This window comes from Hemiscyllium ocellatum, chromosome 35 (assembly GCF_020745735.1).
Source record: "Hemiscyllium ocellatum isolate sHemOce1 chromosome 35, sHemOce1.pat.X.cur, whole genome shotgun sequence".
Classification (NCBI taxonomy): domain Eukaryota; kingdom Metazoa; phylum Chordata; class Chondrichthyes; order Orectolobiformes; family Hemiscylliidae; genus Hemiscyllium; species Hemiscyllium ocellatum.
This window is the reverse complement of record NC_083435.1, coordinates 14,970,722-14,992,291: the sequence shown is the minus strand read 5'-3', so window position 1 is coordinate 14,992,291 and position 21,570 is coordinate 14,970,722. Positions and strand designations below refer to the sequence as shown.

The window sequence follows — 21,570 nt, the reverse complement described above, 5'->3', positions numbered from 1 at the left end:
ATAGAACACAGAATACAGAACATAGAACACAGAACATAGAACACAGAACACAGAACATAGAACACAGAATACAGAACACAGAAATAGAATACAGGTCACAGGACACAGTGCATAGAACCCAGAACACAGAACACAGAATACAGGACATAGATCATAGAACACAAAACAAATAACATAGAATATAGATTACAGAACATAGAACACAGAATACTGAGCACAGAACATAAAACACAGAACACAGGACACAGAACACAGGACACAGAACACAGAACATAGAACACAGAACATAGAACACAGAACATAGAACACAGAATACAGAACACAGAAATAGAATACAGGTCACAGGACACAGTGCATAGAACCCAGAACACAGAACACAGAATACAGGACATAGATCATAGAACACAAAACAAATAACATAGAATATAGATTACAGAACATAGAACACAGAATACTGAGCACAGAACATAAAACACAGAACACAGGACACAGAACACAGAACATAGAACACAGAACATAGAACACAGAACATAGATCATAGAACACAAAACATATAACATAGAATATAGAACACAGAACATAGAACACAGAATACAGAACATAGAACACAGAATACAGAATACAGAACTCAGAACATAGAACACAGAATAAAGAACACATGACACAGAACATAGAATACAGAATACAGAACACAGAACACAGAACAAAGAACACATGACACAGAACACAGAACATAGAATACAGAATACAGAACACATGACACAGAACACAGAACGTAGAACACAGAATACAGAACACAGAACATAGAACACAGAATACTGAGCACAGAACATAAAACACAGAACACAGGACACAGAACACAGAACATAGAACACAGAACATAGAACACAGAACATAGATCATAGAACACAAAACATATAACATAGAATATAGAACACAGAACATAGAACACAGAATACAGAACATAGAACACAGAATACAGGACACAGAACACAGAATACAGGACACAGAACATAGAACACAGAATACAGGACACAGAACACAGAATACAGGACACAGAACACAGAACACAGAATACAGGACACAGAACACAGAACACAGAATACAAGACACAGAACACAGGACACAGAACACAAATCATAGAACACAGAATACAGAACACAGAACATAGAACACAGGACACAGAACACAGAATACAGAACACAGAACATAGAACACAGGACACAGAACACAGGACACAGAACATAGAACACAGAACACAGGACACAGAACACGGAACACAGGACACAGAACACAGGACATGGAACACGGAACAGTGAACATAGAACACAGAACATTGAACACAGAATACAGAACATAGAACACAGAACATAGAACACAGAACATAGAACACAGAATACAGAACATAGAACACAGAACATAGAACACAGAATACAGAACACAGAAATAGAATACAGGTCACAGGACACAGTGCATAGAACCCAGAACACAGAACACAGAATACAGGACATAGATCATAGAACACAAAACAAATAACATAGAATATAGATTACAGAACATAGAACACAGAATACTGAGCACAGAACATAAAACACAGAACACAGGACACAGAACACAGGACATAGAACACAGAACATAGAACACAGAACATAGATCATAGAACACAAAACATATAACATAGAATATAGAACACAGAACATAGAACACAGAATACAGAACATAGAACACAGAATACAGAATACAGAACTCAGAACATAGAACACAGAATAAAGAACACATGACACAGAACACAGAACATAGAATACAGAATACAGAACACAGAACACATGACACAGAACACAGAACAAAGAACACATGACACAGAACACAGAACATAGAATACAGAATACAGAACACAGAACACATGACACAGAACACAGAACGTAGAACACAGAATACAGAACACAGAACATAGAACACAGAATACAGAACATAGAACACAGAACACAGAACATAGAACACAAAATACAGAACACAGAAATAGAATACAGGTCACAGGACACAGTGCATAAAACCCAGAACACAGAATACAGAACATAGATCATAGAACACAAAACAAATAACATAGAACATAGAATATAGATTACAGAACATAGAACACAGAATACTGAGCACAGAACATAAAACACAGAACACAGGACACAGAACACAGAACATAGAACACAGAACATAGAACACAGAACATAGATCATAGAACACAGAATACAGAACATAGAACACAGAACATATAACATAGAACGTGGAACACAGAACACAGAAATAGAACATAGGGCATAGAATATATAAAACAAAACATTGAACACAGAGCATAGAACATAGAACACAGAACATCGATCATAGAACACAAAACATAGAACATGGAATATAGAACATAGAACACAGAACATAGATCAGAGAACACAGAACATAGAACAGAGAACGCAGAACATAGAACATAGGACATAGAACAAAGAATATCGAAAACAAAATATAGAACATGGAACATAGAACACAGAACATAGAACATAGGCAACAGAACATAGATCACAGAACATAGATCATGGAACACATAACATAGAACACAGAGCACAGAACACAGAACACAGAACATAGAACATAGAACACAGGACACAGAACACAGAACACAGAACATAGAACACAGAATACAGGACACAGAACACAGAATACAGGACACAGAACATAGAACACAGAATACAGGACACAGAACACAGAATACAGGACACAGAACACAGAATACAGGACACAGAACATAGAACACAGAATACAGGACACAGAACACAGAATACAGGACACAGAACACAGAACACAGAATACAAGACACAGAACACAGGACACAGAACACAAATCATAGAACACAGAATACAGAACACAGAACATAGAACACAGGACACAGAACACAGGACACAGAACATAGAACACAGAACACAGGACACAGAACACAGAACACAGGACACAGAACACAGGACATGGAACACGGAACAGTGAACATAGAACACAGAACATAGAACACAGAATACAGAACATAGAACACAGAACATAGAACACAGAACACAGAACATAGAACACAGAACATAGAACACAGAACATAGAACACAGAATACAGAACATAGAACACAGAACATAGAACACAGAATACAGAACACAGAAATAGAATACAGGTCACAGGACACAGTGCATAGAACCCAGAACACAGAACACAGAATACAGGACATAGATCATAGAACACAAAACAAATAACATAGAATATAGATTACAGAACATAGAACACAGAATACTGAGCACAGAACATAAAACACAGAACACAGGACACAGAACACAGGACATAGAACACAGAACATAGATCATAGAACACAAAACATATAACATAGAATATAGAACACAGAACATAGAACACAGAATACAGAACATAGAACACAGAATACAGAATACAGAACTCAGAACATAGAACACAGAATAAAGAACACATGACACAGAACACAGAACATAGAATACAGAATACAGAACACAGAACACATGACACAGAACACAGAACAAAGAACACATGACACAGAACACAGAACATAGAATACAGAATACAGAACACAGAACACATGACACAGAACACAGAACGTAGAACACAGAATACAGAACACAGAACATAGAACACAGAATACAGAACATAGAACACAGAACACAGAACATAGAACACAGAACACAGAACATAGAACACAAAATACAGAACACAGAAATAGAATACAGGTCACAGGACACAGTGCATAAAACCCAGAACACAGAACACAGAATACAGAACATAGATCATAGAACACAAAACAAATAACATAGAACATAGAATATAGATTACAGAACATAGAACACAGAATACTGAGCACAGAACATAAAACACAGAACACAGAACACAGAACACAGGACACAGAACACAGAACATAGAACACAGAACATAGAACACAGAACATAGATCATAGAACACAGAATACAGAACATAGAACACAGAACATATAACATAGAACGTGGAACACAGAACATAGAACACAGAACGCAGAACACAGAAATAGAACATAGGGCATAGAATATATAAAACAAAACATTGAACACAGAGCATAGAACATAGAACACAGAACATCGATCATAGAACACAAAACATAGAACATGGAATATAGAACATAGAACACAGAACATAGATCAGAGAACACAGAACATAGAACAGAGAACACAGAACATAGAACACAGGACATAGAACAAAGAATATCGAAAACAAAATATAGAACATGGAACATAGAACACAGATCATAGAACATAGGCAACAGAACATAGATCACAGAACATAGATCATGGAACACATAACATAGAACACAGAGCACAGAACACAGAACACAGAACATAGAACATAGAACACAGGACACAGAACACAGAACACAGAACATAGAACACACGACATAGAACATAGAACACTGGACACAGAACACAGGACACAGAAAACAGGACACAGAACATAGAACACAGAACACAGGGCACGGAACACGGAACACAGGACACAGAACACAGAACACAGGGCACGGAACACGGAACACAGGACACAGAACACAGGACACAGAACACGGAACATGGAACATAGAACACAGAAAACAGAACACAGGACACAGAACACAGAACATAGAACACAGGACACAGGACACGGAACACGGAACACAGGACATAGAACACAGGACACAGAACATAGAACACAGAACACAGGACACAGAACACGGAACACGGAACACAGGACACAGAACACAGGACATGGAACACGGAACAGTGAACATAGAACACAGAACATAGAACACAGAATACAGAACATAGAACACAGAACATAGAACACAGAACATAGAACACAGAACACAGAACATAGAACACAGAACATAGAACACAGAACATAGAACACAGAATACAGAACATAGAACACAGAACATAGAACACAGAATACAGAACACAGAAATAGAATACAGGTCACAGGACACAGTGCATAGAACCCAGAACACAGAACACAGAATACAGGACATAGATCATAGAACACAAAACAAATAACATAGAATATAGATTACAGAACATAGAACACAGAATACTGAGCACAGAACATAAAACACAGAACACAGGACACAGAACACAGAACATAGAACACAGAACATAGAACACAGAACATAGATCATAGAACACAAAACATATAACATAGAATATAGAACACAGAACATAGAACACAGAATACAGAACATAGAACACAGAATACAGAATACAGAACTCAGAACATAGAACACAGAATAAAGAACACATGACACAGAACACAGAACATAGAATACAGAATACAGAACACAGAACACATGACACAGAACACAGAACAAAGAACACATGACACAGAACACAGAACATAGAATACAGAATATAGAACACAGAACACATGACACAGAACACAGAACGTAGAACACAGAATACAGAACACAGAACATAGAACACAGAATACAGAACATAGAACACAGAACACAGAACATAGAACACAAAATACAGAACACAGAAATAGAATACAGGTCACAGGACACAGTGCATAAAACCCAGAACACAGAACACAGAATACAGAACATAGATCATAGAACACAAAACAAATAACATAGAACATAGAATATAGATTACAGAACATAGAACACAGAATACTGAGCACAGAACATAAAACACAGAACACAGAACACAGGACACAGAACACAGAACATAGATCATAGAACACAGAATACAGAACATAGAACACAGAACATATAACATAGAACGTGGAACACAGAACATAGAACACAGAACGCAGAACACAGAAATAGAACATAGGGCATAGAATATATAAAACAAAACATTGAACACAGAGCATAGAACATAGAACACAGAACATCGATCATAGAACACAAAACATAGAACATGGAATATAGAACATAGAACACAGAACATAGATCAGAGAACACAGAACATAGAACACAGAACATAGAACACAGGACATAGAACAAAGAATATCGAAAACAAAATATAGAACATGGAACATAGAACACAGATCATAGAACATAGGCAACAGAACATAGATCACAGAACATAGATCATGGAACACATAACATAGAACACAGAGCACAGAACACAGAACACAGAACATAGAACATAGAACACAGGACACAGAACACAGAACACAGAACATAGAACACACGACATAGAACATAGAACACTGGACACAGAACACATAACATAGAACATAGAACATAGAACACACGACATAGAACATAGAACACAGGACACAGAACACAGAACATAGAACATAGAACACACGACATAGAACATAGAACACCGGACACAGGACACAGAACACAGAACATAGAACATAGAACACGTGACATAGAACATAGAACACAGGACACAGAACACATAACATAGAACATAGAACACATGACATAGAACATAGAACACAGGACACAGAACACAGAACATAGAACATAGAACACACGACATAGAACATAGAACACCGGACACAGGACACAGAACACAGAACATAGAACATAGAACACGTGACATAGAACATAGAACACTGGACACAGAACATAGAACATAGAACACACAACATAGACATAGAACACAAAACACAGAACATGGAATATAGAACATAGAACACAGAACATAGAACACAGGACATAGAACAAAGAATATCGAAAACAAAACATAGAACATGGAACATAGAACACAGAACATAGAACATAAGCAACAGAACATAGATCATGGAACACGTAACATAGAACACAGAGCACAGAACACAGGACATAGAATATAGAAAACAAAACATAGAATATAGAACACAGAACATAGAACACAGGACACAACGCAGAACATAGAACATAGAACACACGACATAGAACATAGAACACAGGACACAGAACACACAACATAGAACATAGAACACAGGACACAGAACACAGAACATAGAACATAGAACACGCAACATAGAACATAGAACACTGGACACATAACATAGAACATAGAACATAGATCACTGGACATAGATGCTAGAACACAAAACATAGAACACAAACACAAAACATAGAATGCAGAACATACAGAGAACACAGAACATAGAACACAGAATATCGAAAACAAAACATAGAACATTCAACATAGAACATAGACAACAGAACATAGATTATGGAACACAGAACATGGAACATAGAACACAGGACATAGAATATAGAAAACAAAACATAGAACATGGAACATAGAACACAGAACACAGAACATAGGACACAGAACATTGAACACAGAACATAGAAAACAGAGCACAGAACACAGAACATAGAATATAGAACACAGGACACAGAACATAAACACAGAACATAGGACACAGAACACTGAACATGGACCATCAAACATAGAACACAGAACATTGAACACAGAACATAGAAAACAGAACATAGAACATAGAACATAGATCATAGAACAATGAACATAGAACACAGAACATAGAACATAGATCATAGAACACTGAACATAGAACACAGAACATAGAAAACAACGCATAGAACACAGAACATAGATCACAGCACATAGAAGAGAGAAAATAAAATGTAGAACACAGAACACAGAGCATACAACATGGAACAATTCCAGCGCAGTACAGGCCCTTCGGCCCTCGATGTCGCACTGACCTGTCATACCAATATAAGGGCCATTGAACCGAAACGATTCCATTATCATCCATATGTTTATCCAGGGTCGCCAATCTACAAAGGTCCCTGGGGATAACTTATTCAGTGATAGACCTTGGAAGAGGAGAGATAGCGAACAGCCCAGCATTGTAGAATTTAGGGATGAACCATAGAACGGAGAAAATAAAATGTTCAGAAAAAAACGATCTTATGACCCAGTCCACCGAGCTACCAGTCCAGGCAGAGCCTTGACCCCAGACTATGCTGGACTTCACCTCAGTGTTCACCATGCCCTGAGATCACTTGGGGTTCACCTGGAGGTCAGGGCACCCCAACTGAGGTCCTAGCTAAATACATCATAGAACAGTGAGATATACAACCTCCCTGAGAGCTCGGAGCAGGATGACGCTGGTGGCTGAGCAGATGATGGGGGCCACCACGGGATCAGACAGAGAGTACCACATCACCCCACCGTGCCATGGTCTACACCACGGGATCAGACAGAGGGTACCACATCACCCCACCGTGCCATGGTCTACACCACGGGATCAGACAGAGAGTACCACATCACCCCACCGTGCCATGGTCTACACCACGGGATCAGACAGAGGGTACCACATCACCCCACAGTGCCATGGTCTACACCACGGGATCAGACAGAGGGTACCACATCACCCCACCGTGCCATGGTCTACACCACGGGATCAGACAGAGAGTACCACATCACCCCACCGTGCCATGGTCTACACCACAGGATCAGACAGAGAGTACCACATCACCCCACTGTGCCATGGTCTACACCACGGGATCAGACAGAGAGTACCACATCACCCCACCGTGCCATGGTCTACACCACGGGATCAGACAGAGGGTACCACATCACCCCACCGTGCCATGGTCTACACCACGGGATCAGACAGAGGGTACCACATCACCCCACCGTGCCATGGTCTACACCACGGGATCAGACAGAGGGTACCACATCACCCCACCGTGCCATGGTCTACACCAGGGGATCAGACAGAGGGTACCACATCACCCCACCGTGCCATGGTCTACACCACGGGATCAGACAGAGGGTACCACATCACCCCACCGTGCCATGGTCTACACCACGGGATCAGACAGAGGGTACCACATCACCCCACCGTGCCATGGTCTACACCACGGGATCAGACAGAGGGTACCACATCACCCCACCGTGCCATGGTCTACACCACGGGATCAGACAGAGAGTACCACATCACCCCACCGTGCCATGGTCTACACCACGGGATCAGACAGAGGGTACCACATCACCCCACCGTGCCATGGTCTACACCACGGGATCAGACAGAGGGTACCACATCACCCCACCGTGCCATGGTCTACACCACGGGATCAGACAGAGAGTACCACATCACCCCACCGTGCCATGGTCTACACCACGGGATCAGACAGAGGGTACCACATCACCCCACCGTGCCATGGTCTACACCACGGGATCAGACAGAGGGTACCACATCACCCCACCGTGCCATGGTCTACACCAGGGGATCAGACAGAGGGTACCACATCACCCCACCGTGCCATGGTCTACACCACGGGATCAGACAGAGGGTACCACATCACCCCACCGTGCCATGGTCTACACCACGGGATCAGACAGAGGGTACCACATCACCCCACCGTGCCATGGTCTACACCACGGGATCAGACAGAGGGTACCACATCACCCCACCGTGCCATGGTCTACACCACGGGATCAGACAGAGGGTACCACATCACCCCACCGTGCCATGGTCTACACCACGGGATCAGACAGAGAGTACCACATCACCCCACCGTGCCATGGTCTACACCACGGGAGCGTTGACTCTCCAGCTCCTTGGATGTCCCCTGACCTGCTGTGCTTTTCCAATGCTACACTGATCTCCAGGAACTGCAATCCTCACTTCCCCCTGGCCAGTTACTGCCCCATTAATCTCCTCTCGTTCATTAGTAAGGGGATGGAAGGGGTCACCAACAGTTGCTATCCAGCAGCACCTACTCAGCAATGACCTGCTCAGTGACGCCCAGCTTGGGTTCCACCAGGGTCACTCAGCTCCTGACCTCATCATAGCCTTGGTTCGAACATGGACAAAAGAGCTGAGCTCCAGAAGGGGATGGGGGAGAGAGACAGCCCTTGACATCAAGACCACATTCAACCAAGCATGGCATCATGGAGCCCGTGCAACGCTGGAGTCAATGGGGGGGAACTGTCCAGCGATTGGAGTCACACTGGACACACAGGAAGGTGTCGGAGGTCAGTCGTCTCAGCTCCAGGGCATCTCTGCAGGATCTCCTCAGGGTAGAGTCCGAAGCTCATCAATGACCTTCCCTCCAATCTCAGGTCAGACGTGGGAATGGTCGCCAATGATCGCACAGTGTCCAGAAACATCCGTGACTCCTCAGATACGGAACCAGTCCGTGCCCAAATGCAGCAAGGTCTGGACAATTTCCAGGCCCTGGGCTGACACTTTTCAAATGCCAGGCTACGCCCATCTCCAATAAGAGACAACCTAACCACCCTGCCCCTGACGTCCAATGGTGCGACCATCACTGAATCCCTCACCATCAACACCCTGGGGGGTGGCCACTGACAGGAAATCAAATTGGACCAGCCACAGAAACGTAACGGCAGATCCGAGACGAGGAGTAACTCACCTCCTGACCATCCAGAGGCTGACCGTAAGGCACAGGTCAGGAGGGTGATGGAAACACTCCCCTACTTGCCCTGGATGGGGGGGCAGCTCTAACAACACTCAAGAAGCTCGACAGGAGAAACCAGCCCCCCCGCTCAATTGGCGCCACTTCCACAAACGTCCCCTCCCTCCCCCCACCCAAAGACGCTCAGTCGCAGCAGTGTGTACCATCTACAACATACACTGCAGTAATTCACCAAACATCCTCAGACAGCAAACCTCCAACATTTCCATCTAGAAGGACACGGGATACATGGGAACATCACCCCATCTGCAGGTTTCCCCTCCCAGCCACTCACCTTCCTGACTTGGAAATATATCCTGGAATTCCCCCTCCCACAGCAGGTGGGTTCAAGAAGGCAGCTCACCCCCCCCCCACCTTCTCAAGGGGGGGGCAACTAGGGACGGGTGATAAATGCAGGGCCCAACCAGCATTGCCCACATCCCACGGGTGAATAAAAATGATAATAGCGATAGTAGCATCTTGCAGTGTTTATCATCCCCTGATGAACATGAGAAGGACCTTCTCCCTCCTCGTTTCCATCAACGTCCTTGTCACTCATTCTCCTTTCCAGTTCCCAACTGGTCAGTAAATAACCCGCAGAACTGACACAGCACGCAGCGTCATCACACTCAACTACAACAGAATTTGTCCAGAGCTGAAAATAACACCAGCGACTTGCCTGACCCAGTTTCAGCCTGAAGTAGAAAGGGATAGGCCGCTCCACATTGGTTGTAGCTGCCTTGAAATGTCAGCATCCCCCTTTAAGATTCCCCGGCTAACCTTACAATAAATCTAACACCTCTTCTCCGATTAACTCGTGCCATGGGGTAGCCCAGTGGGTTCGGCCTGAGCGTGGGTACACTTTCACACGCGGTACCCCCATCCACTGGCTGCTATTGCACATGTATAAATAATATTGATTCATATCACTGCCACGTCAGTCTCCCTGTCAAACTGACCACCACACAGACCCTGTAACTGACCACCACACAGACCCTGTAACTGACCACCGCACAGACCCTGAAACTGACCACCACACAGACCCTGAAACTGACCACCGCACAGACCCTGAAACTGACCACCACACAGACCCTGTAACTGACCACCGCACAGACCCTGAAACGGACCACCACACAGACCCTGTAGCTGACCACTGCTCAGACCCTGAAACTGACCACTGTCCAGTCACCCTGAAACTGACCACCACACAGACCCTGAAACTGACCAGCACACAGACCCTGAAACTGACCACTGTTCAGACCCTGAAACTGACCACCACACAGACCCTGAAACTGACCAGCACACAGACCCTGAAAATGACCACTGTTCAGACCCTGAAACTGACCACCACACAGACCCTGAAACTGATCACCACACAGACCCTGAAACTGACCACTGCCAGTTCCTGTAAACTGACAACTCCTCAGAGTCCCAGAAACTGACCACTGCCCAGTCACCCAGAAACTGACCACTGCTGGAGTCTCTGAAACTGACCACTGCTCAGCCCTGTGAGACTGACCACTGTCCAGTCCCTGTGAGACTGACCACTGCGCAGCTTCTGAAACTAACATAATCTTTTGTGAAACGACATCGTCTGGGTACGGAGTTTCTTGTAGCTGTGGTTTCGATTCTTATCTGTGTTTGTTTTTGTGGATGTTAGTGCATGTCCATTTCCTACAGCTGTGTGGACGTGTGTGTCTGTGTAACTCTGTGTCCCTCGGTGTACCAGTGTATGTCCCTCGGTGTCCCTGTGTCTGTCCCTCGGTGTACCTGTGTCTGTCCCTCCGTGTACCTGTGTCTGTCCCTTGGTGTACCTGTGTCTGTCCCTCGGTGTACCTGTGTCTGTCCCTCCATGTACCTGTGTCTGTCCCTCGGTGTACCTGTGTCTGTCCCTCCGTGTACCTGTGTCTGTCCCTCGGTGTACCTGTGTCTGTCCCTCGGTGTCCCTGTGTCTGTCCCTCGGTGTACCTGTGTCTGTCCCTCCGTGTAACTGTGTCTGTCCCTCGGTGTACCTGTGTCTGTCCCTCGGTGTACCTGTGCCTGTCCCTCAGTGTACCTGTGTCTGTCCCTCGGTGTACCTGTGGGTTTCTCTCTGTCTAATGTACAATCCCTCATATCTGTGGGTCAGTGTGTACCCGAGTGTTTCTGTGAATGTGTCCCTTTGTTTCCTTCTCGTCTTGTCAGCGTATTTCTGTCTCTGTGTGCCTCTACGTGTGTATGTGTGTGTGTGAGAATGTGTGTGTGTGTGTGACAGTGTGTGTGTGCGTGTGAGAATGTGTGTGTGTGAGAGGGATTATGTGTATGTGTGTTTGTGTGAGAATGTGTGTGTGTGAGAGAGAATGTGTGTGTGAGAATGTATGTGTGTGTGTGTGGGTGTGTGTGTGTGAGAATGTGTGTGTATGTGAGAGAATGTGTGTGTGTGTTTGAGAATGTGTGTGTGTGAGAGAATGTGTGTGAGAGAGAGAATGTGTGTGGGTGTGTGTGTGTGAGAATGTGTGTGTTTGTGAGAATGTGTGTGTGTGAGAGAGAATGTGTGTGTGACTGTGTGTGGGTGTGTATGTGTGATAATGTGTGTGTGATAATATGTGTGTGTGTGTGAGAATGTGTGAGTGTGAGAATGTGTGTGTGACTGTGTGTGGGTGTGTATGTGTGATAATGTGTGTGTGATAATATGCGTGTGTGAGATAATGTGTGTGTGAGAATGTGTGTGTGTGTGAGAATGTGTGAGTGTGAGAATGTGTGTGGTGTGTGTGAGAGTGTGTATGTGTGTGAAAATGTGTGTGGTGTGCACTTGAGACTGTGTGTGAGAATGTGTGTGTGAGTGTGTGTGTGTGAATGTGAGTGTGTGTGAGTGTGAGTGTGTGTGTGTGTGAGTGTGTGTGAGAATGCGTGTATGTGAGAATGTGTGTGTGTGAGAGAATGTGTGTGTGTGGTGTGTGTGTGTGTGTGTGAGAATGTGTGTGTGTGAGTGTGCGTGTGTGAGAATGTGTGTATTGTGTGTGTGTGAGAATGTGTGTGTGAGTGTGTGTGAGAATGTGTGTGATAGAGAATGTGTGTGTGTGTGTGAGAATGTGTGTGTGTGTGTGTGTGTGAGAATGTGTGTGTGATAGAGAATGTGTGTGTGTGAATGCGTGTGTGTGTGAGAATGCGTGTGCGTGTGAGAATGTGTGTGTGATAGAGAATGTGTGTGTGTGAGAATGTGTGTGTGTGTGAGAATGCGTGTGTGATAGAGAATGTGTGTGTGTGAATGCGTGTGTGTGAGAATGTGTGTGTGTGTGAGAATGTGTGTGTGTGAGAATGTGTGTGATAGAGAATGTGTGTGTGAGAGAATGTGTGTGTGATAGAGAATGTGTGTGTGATAGAGAATGTGTGTGTGGTGTGTGTGTGTGTGTGAGAATGTGCTAGGTGTGTGTGAGAATGTGCTAGGTGTGTGTGTGAGAATGTGCTAGGTGTGTGTGTGCGAGAATGTATGTGTGTGTGAGAGAATGTGTGTGATGTGTGTGTGGTGTGTTTGCGTGTGTGTGAGAATGGGTGTATGTATGTGAGAATGTATGTGTGAGAGAATATGTGTTGTGTGTGTGTGAGAGACTGTGTGTGATGTGTGAGAGTGTGTGTGTGTGAAAATGTGTGTGGTGTGTGCGTGAGTGTGTGTGTGTGAAAATGTGTGTGGTGTGTGCATGAGACTGTGTGTGAGAATGTGTGTGGTGTGTGTGAGAATGTGTGTGTGAGTGTCTGTGTGTGAGAATGTGAGTGTGTGTGAGTGTGTGTGAGAATTTGTGTGTGTGTGTGTATGTGTGTGAATGTGTGAGTGTGTATGTGTGTGTGTGTGAGTGTGTGTGTCTGTGTGAGTGTGTGTGTGCGCGAGTGTGAGTGTGTATGGGTGTGTGTGAGAGTGTGTGTGTGTGCATGAGTGTGTGTGAGTGTGTGTGTGTGTGTCTGTCTGTGTGTGTGTATGAGAGTGTGTGTGTGTGAGTGTGAGTGTGTATGGGTGTGTGTGTGAGAGTGTGTGTGTGTGTGTGTGAGAGTGTGTGTGTGTGTGTGTGTGTGAGAGTGTGTGTGTGTGTCTGTGTGTGTGTGAGAGTGTGTGTGTGTGAGTGTGTGTGTGTGTGTTTGTGTGTGTGAGTGTGAGTGTGAGCGTGAGTGTGTATGGGTGTGTGTGTGAGAGAGAGTGTGTGTGTGTGCCTGTGTGTGTGTGTGTGTGAGTGTGAGTGTGTGAGAGTGTGTGTGTGTGTCTGTGTGTGTGTGTATGTGAGTGTGTGTGTGTGTGTGTGTGTCTGTGTGTGAGTGTGTGTGTGAGTGTGTGTGTGTGTGTGAGTGTGTTTTCCCACCTGGAGTACTCGGCAGTATCAGCAGTAGTAGGAGTATTCCCAGCAGATGTGTGTGTGTGTGTGAGTGTGTGTGTGTGTGTGAGTGTGTTTTCCCACCTGGAGTACTCGGCAGTATCAGCAGTAGTAGGAGTATTCCCAGCAGATGTGTGTGTGTGTGTATGTGAGTGTGTGTGTGTGTGTGTCTGTGTGTGAGTGTGTGTGTGTGTGTCTGTGTGTGTGTGTGTTTTCCCACCTGGAGTACTCGGCAGTATCAGCAGTAGTAGGAGTATTCCCAGCAGATGTGTGTGTGTGTGTGTATGTGAGTGTGTGTGTGTGTGTGTGTCTGTGTGTGAGTGTGTGTGTGAGTGTGTGTGTGTGTGAGTGTGTTTCCCACCTGGAGTACTCGGCAGTATCAGCAGTAGTAGGAGTATTCCCAGCAGATGTGTGTGTGTGTGTGTATGTGAGTGTGTGTGTGTGTGTGTGTCTGTGTGTGAGTGTGTGTGTGAGTGTGTGTGTGTGTGAGTGTGTTTCCCACCTGGAGTACTCGGCAGTATCAGCAGTAGTAGGAGTATTCCCAGCAGATGTGTGTGTGTGTATGTGTGTGAGTGTGAGTGTGTGTGTGAGTGTGAGTGTGTGTGTGTGAGTGTGTGTGAGTGTGAGTGTGTTTCCCACCTGGAGTACTCGGCAGTATCAGCAGTAGTAGGAGTATTCCCAGCAGATGTGTGTGTGTGTGTGTATGTGAGTGTGTGTGTGTGTGTGAGTGTGAGTGTGTGTGTGTGAGTGTGTGTGAGTGTGAGTGTGTTTCCCACCTGGAGTACTCGGCAGTATCAGCAGTAGTAGGAGTATTCCCAGCAGATGTGTGTGTGTGAGTGTGTGTGTGTGTGAGTGTGAGTGTGTGTGTGAGTGTGAGTGTGTGTGAGTGTGAGTGTGTTTCCCACCTGGAGTACTCGGCAGTATCAGCAGTAGTAGGAGTATTCCCAGCAGATGTGTGTGTGTGAGTGTGTGTGTGTGTGAGTGTGAGTGTGTGTGTGAGTGTGAGTGTGTGTGAGTGTGAGTGTGTTTCCCACCTGGAGTACTCGGCAGTATCAGCAGTAGTAGGAGTATTCCCAGCAGATGTGTGTGTGTGTGTGTATGTGAGTGTGTGTGTGTGTGTGTGTCTGTGTGTGAGTGTGTGTGTGAGTGTGTGTGTGTGTGAGTGTGTTTCCCACCTGGAGTACTCGGCAGTATCAGCAGTAGTAGGAGTATTCCCAGCAGATGTGTGTGTGTGTGAGTGTGTGTGTGTGTGAGTGTGAGTGTGTGTGTGAGTGTGAGTGTGTGTGTGAGTGTGTGTGTGTGTGAGTGTGTTTCCCACCTGGAGTACTCGGCAGTATCAGCAGTAGTAGGAGTATTCCCAGCAGATGCACCATCCCTGGCGCTGGAATCCTTGTCGCGGATCGGAACACCACATCCGGCGAAACTACACCATACACACACACAGATAAATAAATATATCAACACACCAGCCCCAGCGCAGGAGAGAGAGAGAGAGAGAGAGGGGGGAACTGCGGGAGCTGCACTGGCTCTGCACGGCACTGTCCCCTCCCCTCCCCTCCCCTCCTCTCCCCGGGGCTGGGCCAGCTCTCACTCTGAGAGAGGCACTGACAGCCGGAGCCTGACTGAGCACAGCCGCTTCACGGGGAGCAGTCCCGGCAGCAGCGGGACTCTCACAGCTCGGTCTGTGTGGGAGTGGGAGCGTGAGAGAGAGTTGGTCACTGTCTGTGTATGTGTGAGATAGTGAGAGAGTGTGTCACTGTGTGTGAGATAGTGAGTGTGTCACTCTGTGTGTATGTGAGAGAGAGTGTGTCACTGTGTGTGACATAGTGAGTGTGTCACTGTGTGTGTATGTGTGAGAGAGAGTGAGAGAGTGTGTCACTGTGTATGAGATAGTGAGTATGTCACTGTGTGTATGTGTGAGAGAGTGTGTCACTGTATGTGATAGTGAGTGTGTCACTGTTTGTGTATGTGTGAGGGAGAGTGAGTGTCACTGCATGTGTCAGATAGTGAGTGTGTAACTGTGTGTATGTGTGAGAGAGTGTGTGTCACTATGTGTGTGTGAGATAGCCAGTGTGTCACTGTGTATGTGTATGTGTGAGAGAGTGAGTGAGTGTGGCACTGTGCGTGTGTGAGATAGTGAGTGTGTCACTGTGAATGTATATGTGAGAGAGAGTGGGTCACTGTGTGTATGAGATAGTGAGTGTGTTACTGTGTGTGTGAGATAGTGAGTATGTGTGTATATGTGTGAGAGTGTGTGTCACTGTGTGTGAGAGATAGTGAGTGTGTCACTGTGTGTGTATATGTGAGAGAGAGTGAGTGTGTCACTATGTGTGTAAGATAGTGTGTCACTGTGTGTATATGTGAGAGAGAGTGTGTCAGTGTGTGTGTGAGATAGTGTGAGATAATAAGTGCGTCACTATGTGTGTGAGAGAGAATGAGTCTGTCACTATGTGTGTGAGATAGTGAGTGTGTCACTGTGTGTATGTGTGAGTAAGTGTGTCACCGTATGTATGAGATAGTGAGTGGGCCACTGTGTGTGAGATAGTGAGTGTGTCACTGTGTGTATGTGTGAGAGAGAGTGTGTCAGTGTGTGTGTGAGATAGTGAGTATGTCACTATATGAGAGAGAGTGAGTGTGTCACTGTGTGTGAGAGAGTGAGTGTGTCACTGTGTGTGTGAGATAGTGAGTGTGTCACTGTGTGCATATGTGAGAGAGTGTGTCAGTGTGTGTGTGAGATAGTGTGAGATAGTGAGTGTGTCACTGTGTGCGTGTGAGAGAGAGTGAGTATGTCACTGTGTGTGTATATGTGAGAAAGTGAGTGTGTCACTGTATGTGTGAGATAGTGAGTGTGTCACTGTGTGTATGTGTGAGAGAGTGTGTCACTATGTGTGTGAGATAGTGAGTGTGTCACTGTGTGTTTATATGTGAGAGAGTGTGTGTCACTATGTGTGTGTGAGATAGCCAGTGTGTCACTGTGTATGCGTATGTGTGAGAGAGTGAGTGAGTGTGGCACTGTGTGTGTGTGAGATAGTGAGTGTGTCACTGTGAATGTATATGTGAGAGAGAGTGGGTCACTGTGTGTGTGAGATAGTGAGTGTGTCATTGTGTGTGTATGTGTGTGAGTGTGTCACTGTGTGTGAGATAGTGAGTGTGTCACTGTGTGTGTATGTATGAGAGAGTGTGTGTCACTGTGTGTATATGTGAGAGAGAGTGAGTGTGTCATTGTGTGTGAGATAGTGAGTGTGTCACTGTGTGTATATGTGAGAGAGAGTGTGTCAGTGTGTGCGTGAGATAGTGTGAGATAGTGAGTGTGTCACTATGTGTGTGAGAGAGAGTGAGTGTGTCACTGTATATGTGAGACAGTGAGTGTGTCACTGTGTGTGCATGTGTGAGAGAGTGTGTCACTATGTGTGTGAGATAGTGAGTGTGTCACTGTGTGTATGTGTGAGAGACAGCGTGTCATTGTGTGTGTGAGATAGTGAGTGTGTCACTATGTGTGTGAGAGAGAGTGAGTGTGTCACTGTGTGTGAGATAGTGAGTGTGCCACTGTGTGTATATGTGAGAGAGTGAGTGTGTCACTGTATGTGTGAGACAGTCAGTGTGTCACTGTGTGTGCATGTGTGAAAGAGTGTGTCACTGTGTGTATGAGATAGTGAGTGTGTCACTGTGTGTGAGACAGTGAGTGTGTCACTGTGTGTATATGTGAGAGAGAGAGTGTGTGTCACTGTGTGTATGTGTGAGAGAGTGTGTGTCAGTGTGTGTATGAGACAGTGAGTGTGTCACTGTGTGTGAGTGAGATAGTGAGTGTGTCACTGTGAGTGAGTGAGTGTGAGGTAGTGAGTGCATCACTGCGTGTGTATGTGTGAGTGAGTGTGTCACTGCGTGTGTGTGAGATAGTAAGTGTGTCACTGTGTGTATGTGTGAGTGTGTGTGTCACTGTGTGTATGAGTGAGTGTGAGATAGTTAGTGAGTCACTGTGTGTGTATGTGTGAGAGAGTGAGTGAGTGTGTCACTGAGTGTGTATGTGTGAGAGAGTGTGTCACTGTGTGTATGTGTGAGAGAGTGTGAGATAGTGAGTGCGTCACTGTGTGTGTATGTGTGAGTGAGTGTGTCACTGTATGTGTAAGAGAGTGTGAGATAGTGTGTGTGATTAGGTGTGTGTGCGTGTGTGATTAGGTGTGAGTGTGTGTGTGAGAGTAGGTGGGGTGTGTGTGAGGTGTGTGTGTGTCTGTGTGGGTGGGGATGCGTGTGGGTGTGTGTGTGCGCGTGCAGTTTAGTGCTGTATATAGGTTGCAGGTTAAGTGCTGTATATAAGATGCAGGTTAAATGCTGTATATATGCTGCAGGTTAAATGCTGTATATAGGTTGCAGGTTTAGTGCTGTATATAGGCTGCAGGTAAAATTATGTCCATAGGCTACAGGTTAAATGCTGTATAGAGGCTGCTGGTTAATTTCTATATATAGGATGCAGGTCAAATGCAGTATATATGCTGCAGGTTAAATTCTACATATAGGCTACATGTTAAATGCTGTATATAGGCTACAGATTAAATGTTGCATATAGGCTGCAGATTAAATGCTGTCTATAGGCTGCAGGTTAAATGCTGTCTATAGGCTGCAGGTTATTGTTGTGTATAGGCTGCAGGTTAAATGCTGTATATAGGCTGCAGGTTCAGTGTTGTATATAGACTGCAAATTAGTTCTGTATATAGGCTGCAGGTTAGTGCTGTATATAGGCTGCAGGATAAATGCTGTGTATAGGCTGCAGGTTAAATGCTATATATAAACTGCAGGTTAAATGCTATATATAAGCTGCAGGTTAAGTGTTGTATATAGGCTGCAGGTTATGTGTTGTCTATAGGCTACAGGGTAAATGCTGTGTATAGGCTGCAGGTTAAGTACTATATATAGGTTGCAGGTTATCATATTAATTCAGGGGTGTGTGGGGGGGTCGCTGGCTGGTCCCTGCATTTATTGCCCGTCCCTAGTTGCCCCCCCTTGAGAAGGTGGGGGGGGGGGGTTGAGCTGCCTTCTTGAACGGCTGCTGCCCACCTGCTGTGGGTTGACCCACAGTGTCCCTGAGGGAGGGGGAATTCCAGGATTCTGACCCAGCGACAGTGAAGGAACGGCGAATATACTCCAAATCGGGAAGAATGAGTGGCGTGGAGGATGGTATTCCCGTGAATCTGAATGGATTGGAATGGAACGTCACTCTGAAAAGCTTTGTCTTGTGAGCAAGGCAGGCAGATCTCCAAGTTCAGTAACATAGATAGTAAATAATAGGTCAACTGCAGCAAAACAAAAAATAACACTGGTCATATAGTTGTTGGCAATTTTTGAAAAGTATGCTATTAAGTTTGAAGAGTGTGGAACGATGGTAGGAAACGGGAAGCTTGGATCTGCATGCAGGAGCTCACAAGGAGTTGTCCATATCCGGGACCATCTTCTACCTGCTGCTCTTGTCCCTTCTAGATGGTAGAGGCCATGGGTTTGGAAAGGGCTGCTTGGAGCTTTGAGCTTCTTCCAAAGACTGTCCGTCAGCTGAGGGGTAGGGTTTGAGGGAGGGTTCGACGCAAATCAGCGTGGAGTCTCCACACCCACCAACGGGAGAACGATTGGGAACAACGGGAGCTCCAGCACTCTGCTGGTGAAATTGGGCCGATGTATCTTTAAGGATGGGTGTGTGTGTGTTAGTGCGCGGTAATTAATATCCTGTGCCCGTATTGAACGTGTGTGACTGGGCGTGTTATCCCTGCTGGAGGAAGCCGTGGTAATTTCCATCTGGGACAGGGTTAGAGGCGTGGCAGTTATCTGGCATGGGACGGTGCAGTCAATTGGTCGTGAGCTCTGGATTTTCAACAAAAAACACTCTCTTGTATTTTTGCCACCGTGAAATCTAATCCCTTTCCACCTGAGGTGAAAGTCAGTCAGATTTTTTTAAAAGAGGTTTCACTTGCAAAAGACTTTTCTGCCTTCACAACCATTTTGTCGCGAGACATCTATCGTTACATCTATTTTCGAATCAACACATTCAGAGATGGTACTGGTGGGACTTGTAAATGGGTCACCTGCCTCAAAGGTGGGGACACTGCCACTGAACCTAAGTATGTACAGACCTTCCGGTCCACCAGGGGCAATTCTGCAGATACCTCTTGATCTGGTCACAGACAAAGAAAACGAGCTGCAGTTGCTGGAATCCCCAAGGTGGGCAGGCAGTGTCAGGAGGGGGAGAGGTCAACGTTTCGGATGTGACCCACCATCAGGACTGGGGGTACGGGTTGGATAAAGTGAGGGGAAGCGTTGGGGAGGGATTTGGGTGGGGAGAGGGGCGTGGGTCAAAGAGCAGGAGGGCTGGGTTGGCAGTGAGAAAGGGACTCACTGAGGGAAGCAGAGCACATCGTCAAAGTGGGCGTCCTTGACTCATCCACCACTACGCCCCCCCCCTTTCTCAATCTTTCCCCTCTCACCCTAAACCCATGCCCTCGAGTTCTGGACTCCCCCAGCCCAGGGAAAAGACTTTGCCTATCTATCCTATCCATGTCCCTCATAATTTTGTAAACCTCTATCAGGTCACCCCTCAGCCTCCGACGCTCCAGGGAAAACAGCCCCAGCCTGTCCAGCCTCTCCCTGTAGCTCAGATCCTCCAATCCTGGCAATAACTTTGTCAACCAAGTGGCCGGCAGGTGGGATGGGAGGTCAAAGGTCATCTGTGATGGGGGGGGGGCAATGGGCAAGGATTGGATGTGTTCCCCCTCCCCCCTTCTTTTTGCCCTGCT

The 21,570-nt window shown here is 45.5% G+C and overlaps 1 protein-coding gene across 4 annotated transcripts in view; it reads right to left on the bottom strand.

Annotated features, from left to right (window-relative positions):
• The window catches only part of LOC132832710 (neurogenic locus notch homolog protein 1-like), a 173,168-nt gene extending 156,851 nt beyond the window's left edge, over positions 1-16,317 (bottom strand). For 2 of the 4 annotated variants that reach the window (XM_060850807.1, XM_060850809.1), the window contains exon 1: positions 16,113-16,317. In XM_060850807.1, the coding sequence (XP_060706790.1) occupies positions 16,113-16,167 (55 nt within the window). In that variant the 5' untranslated portion in view covers positions 16,168-16,317. Of the gene's footprint in view, positions 1-7,727; positions 7,783-16,112 lie in introns of those variants that run through there. The other 2 variants (XM_060850810.1, XM_060850808.1) reach the window with 2 other exon arrangements.
• Positions 16,318-21,570: the final 5,253 nt, after the last annotated feature.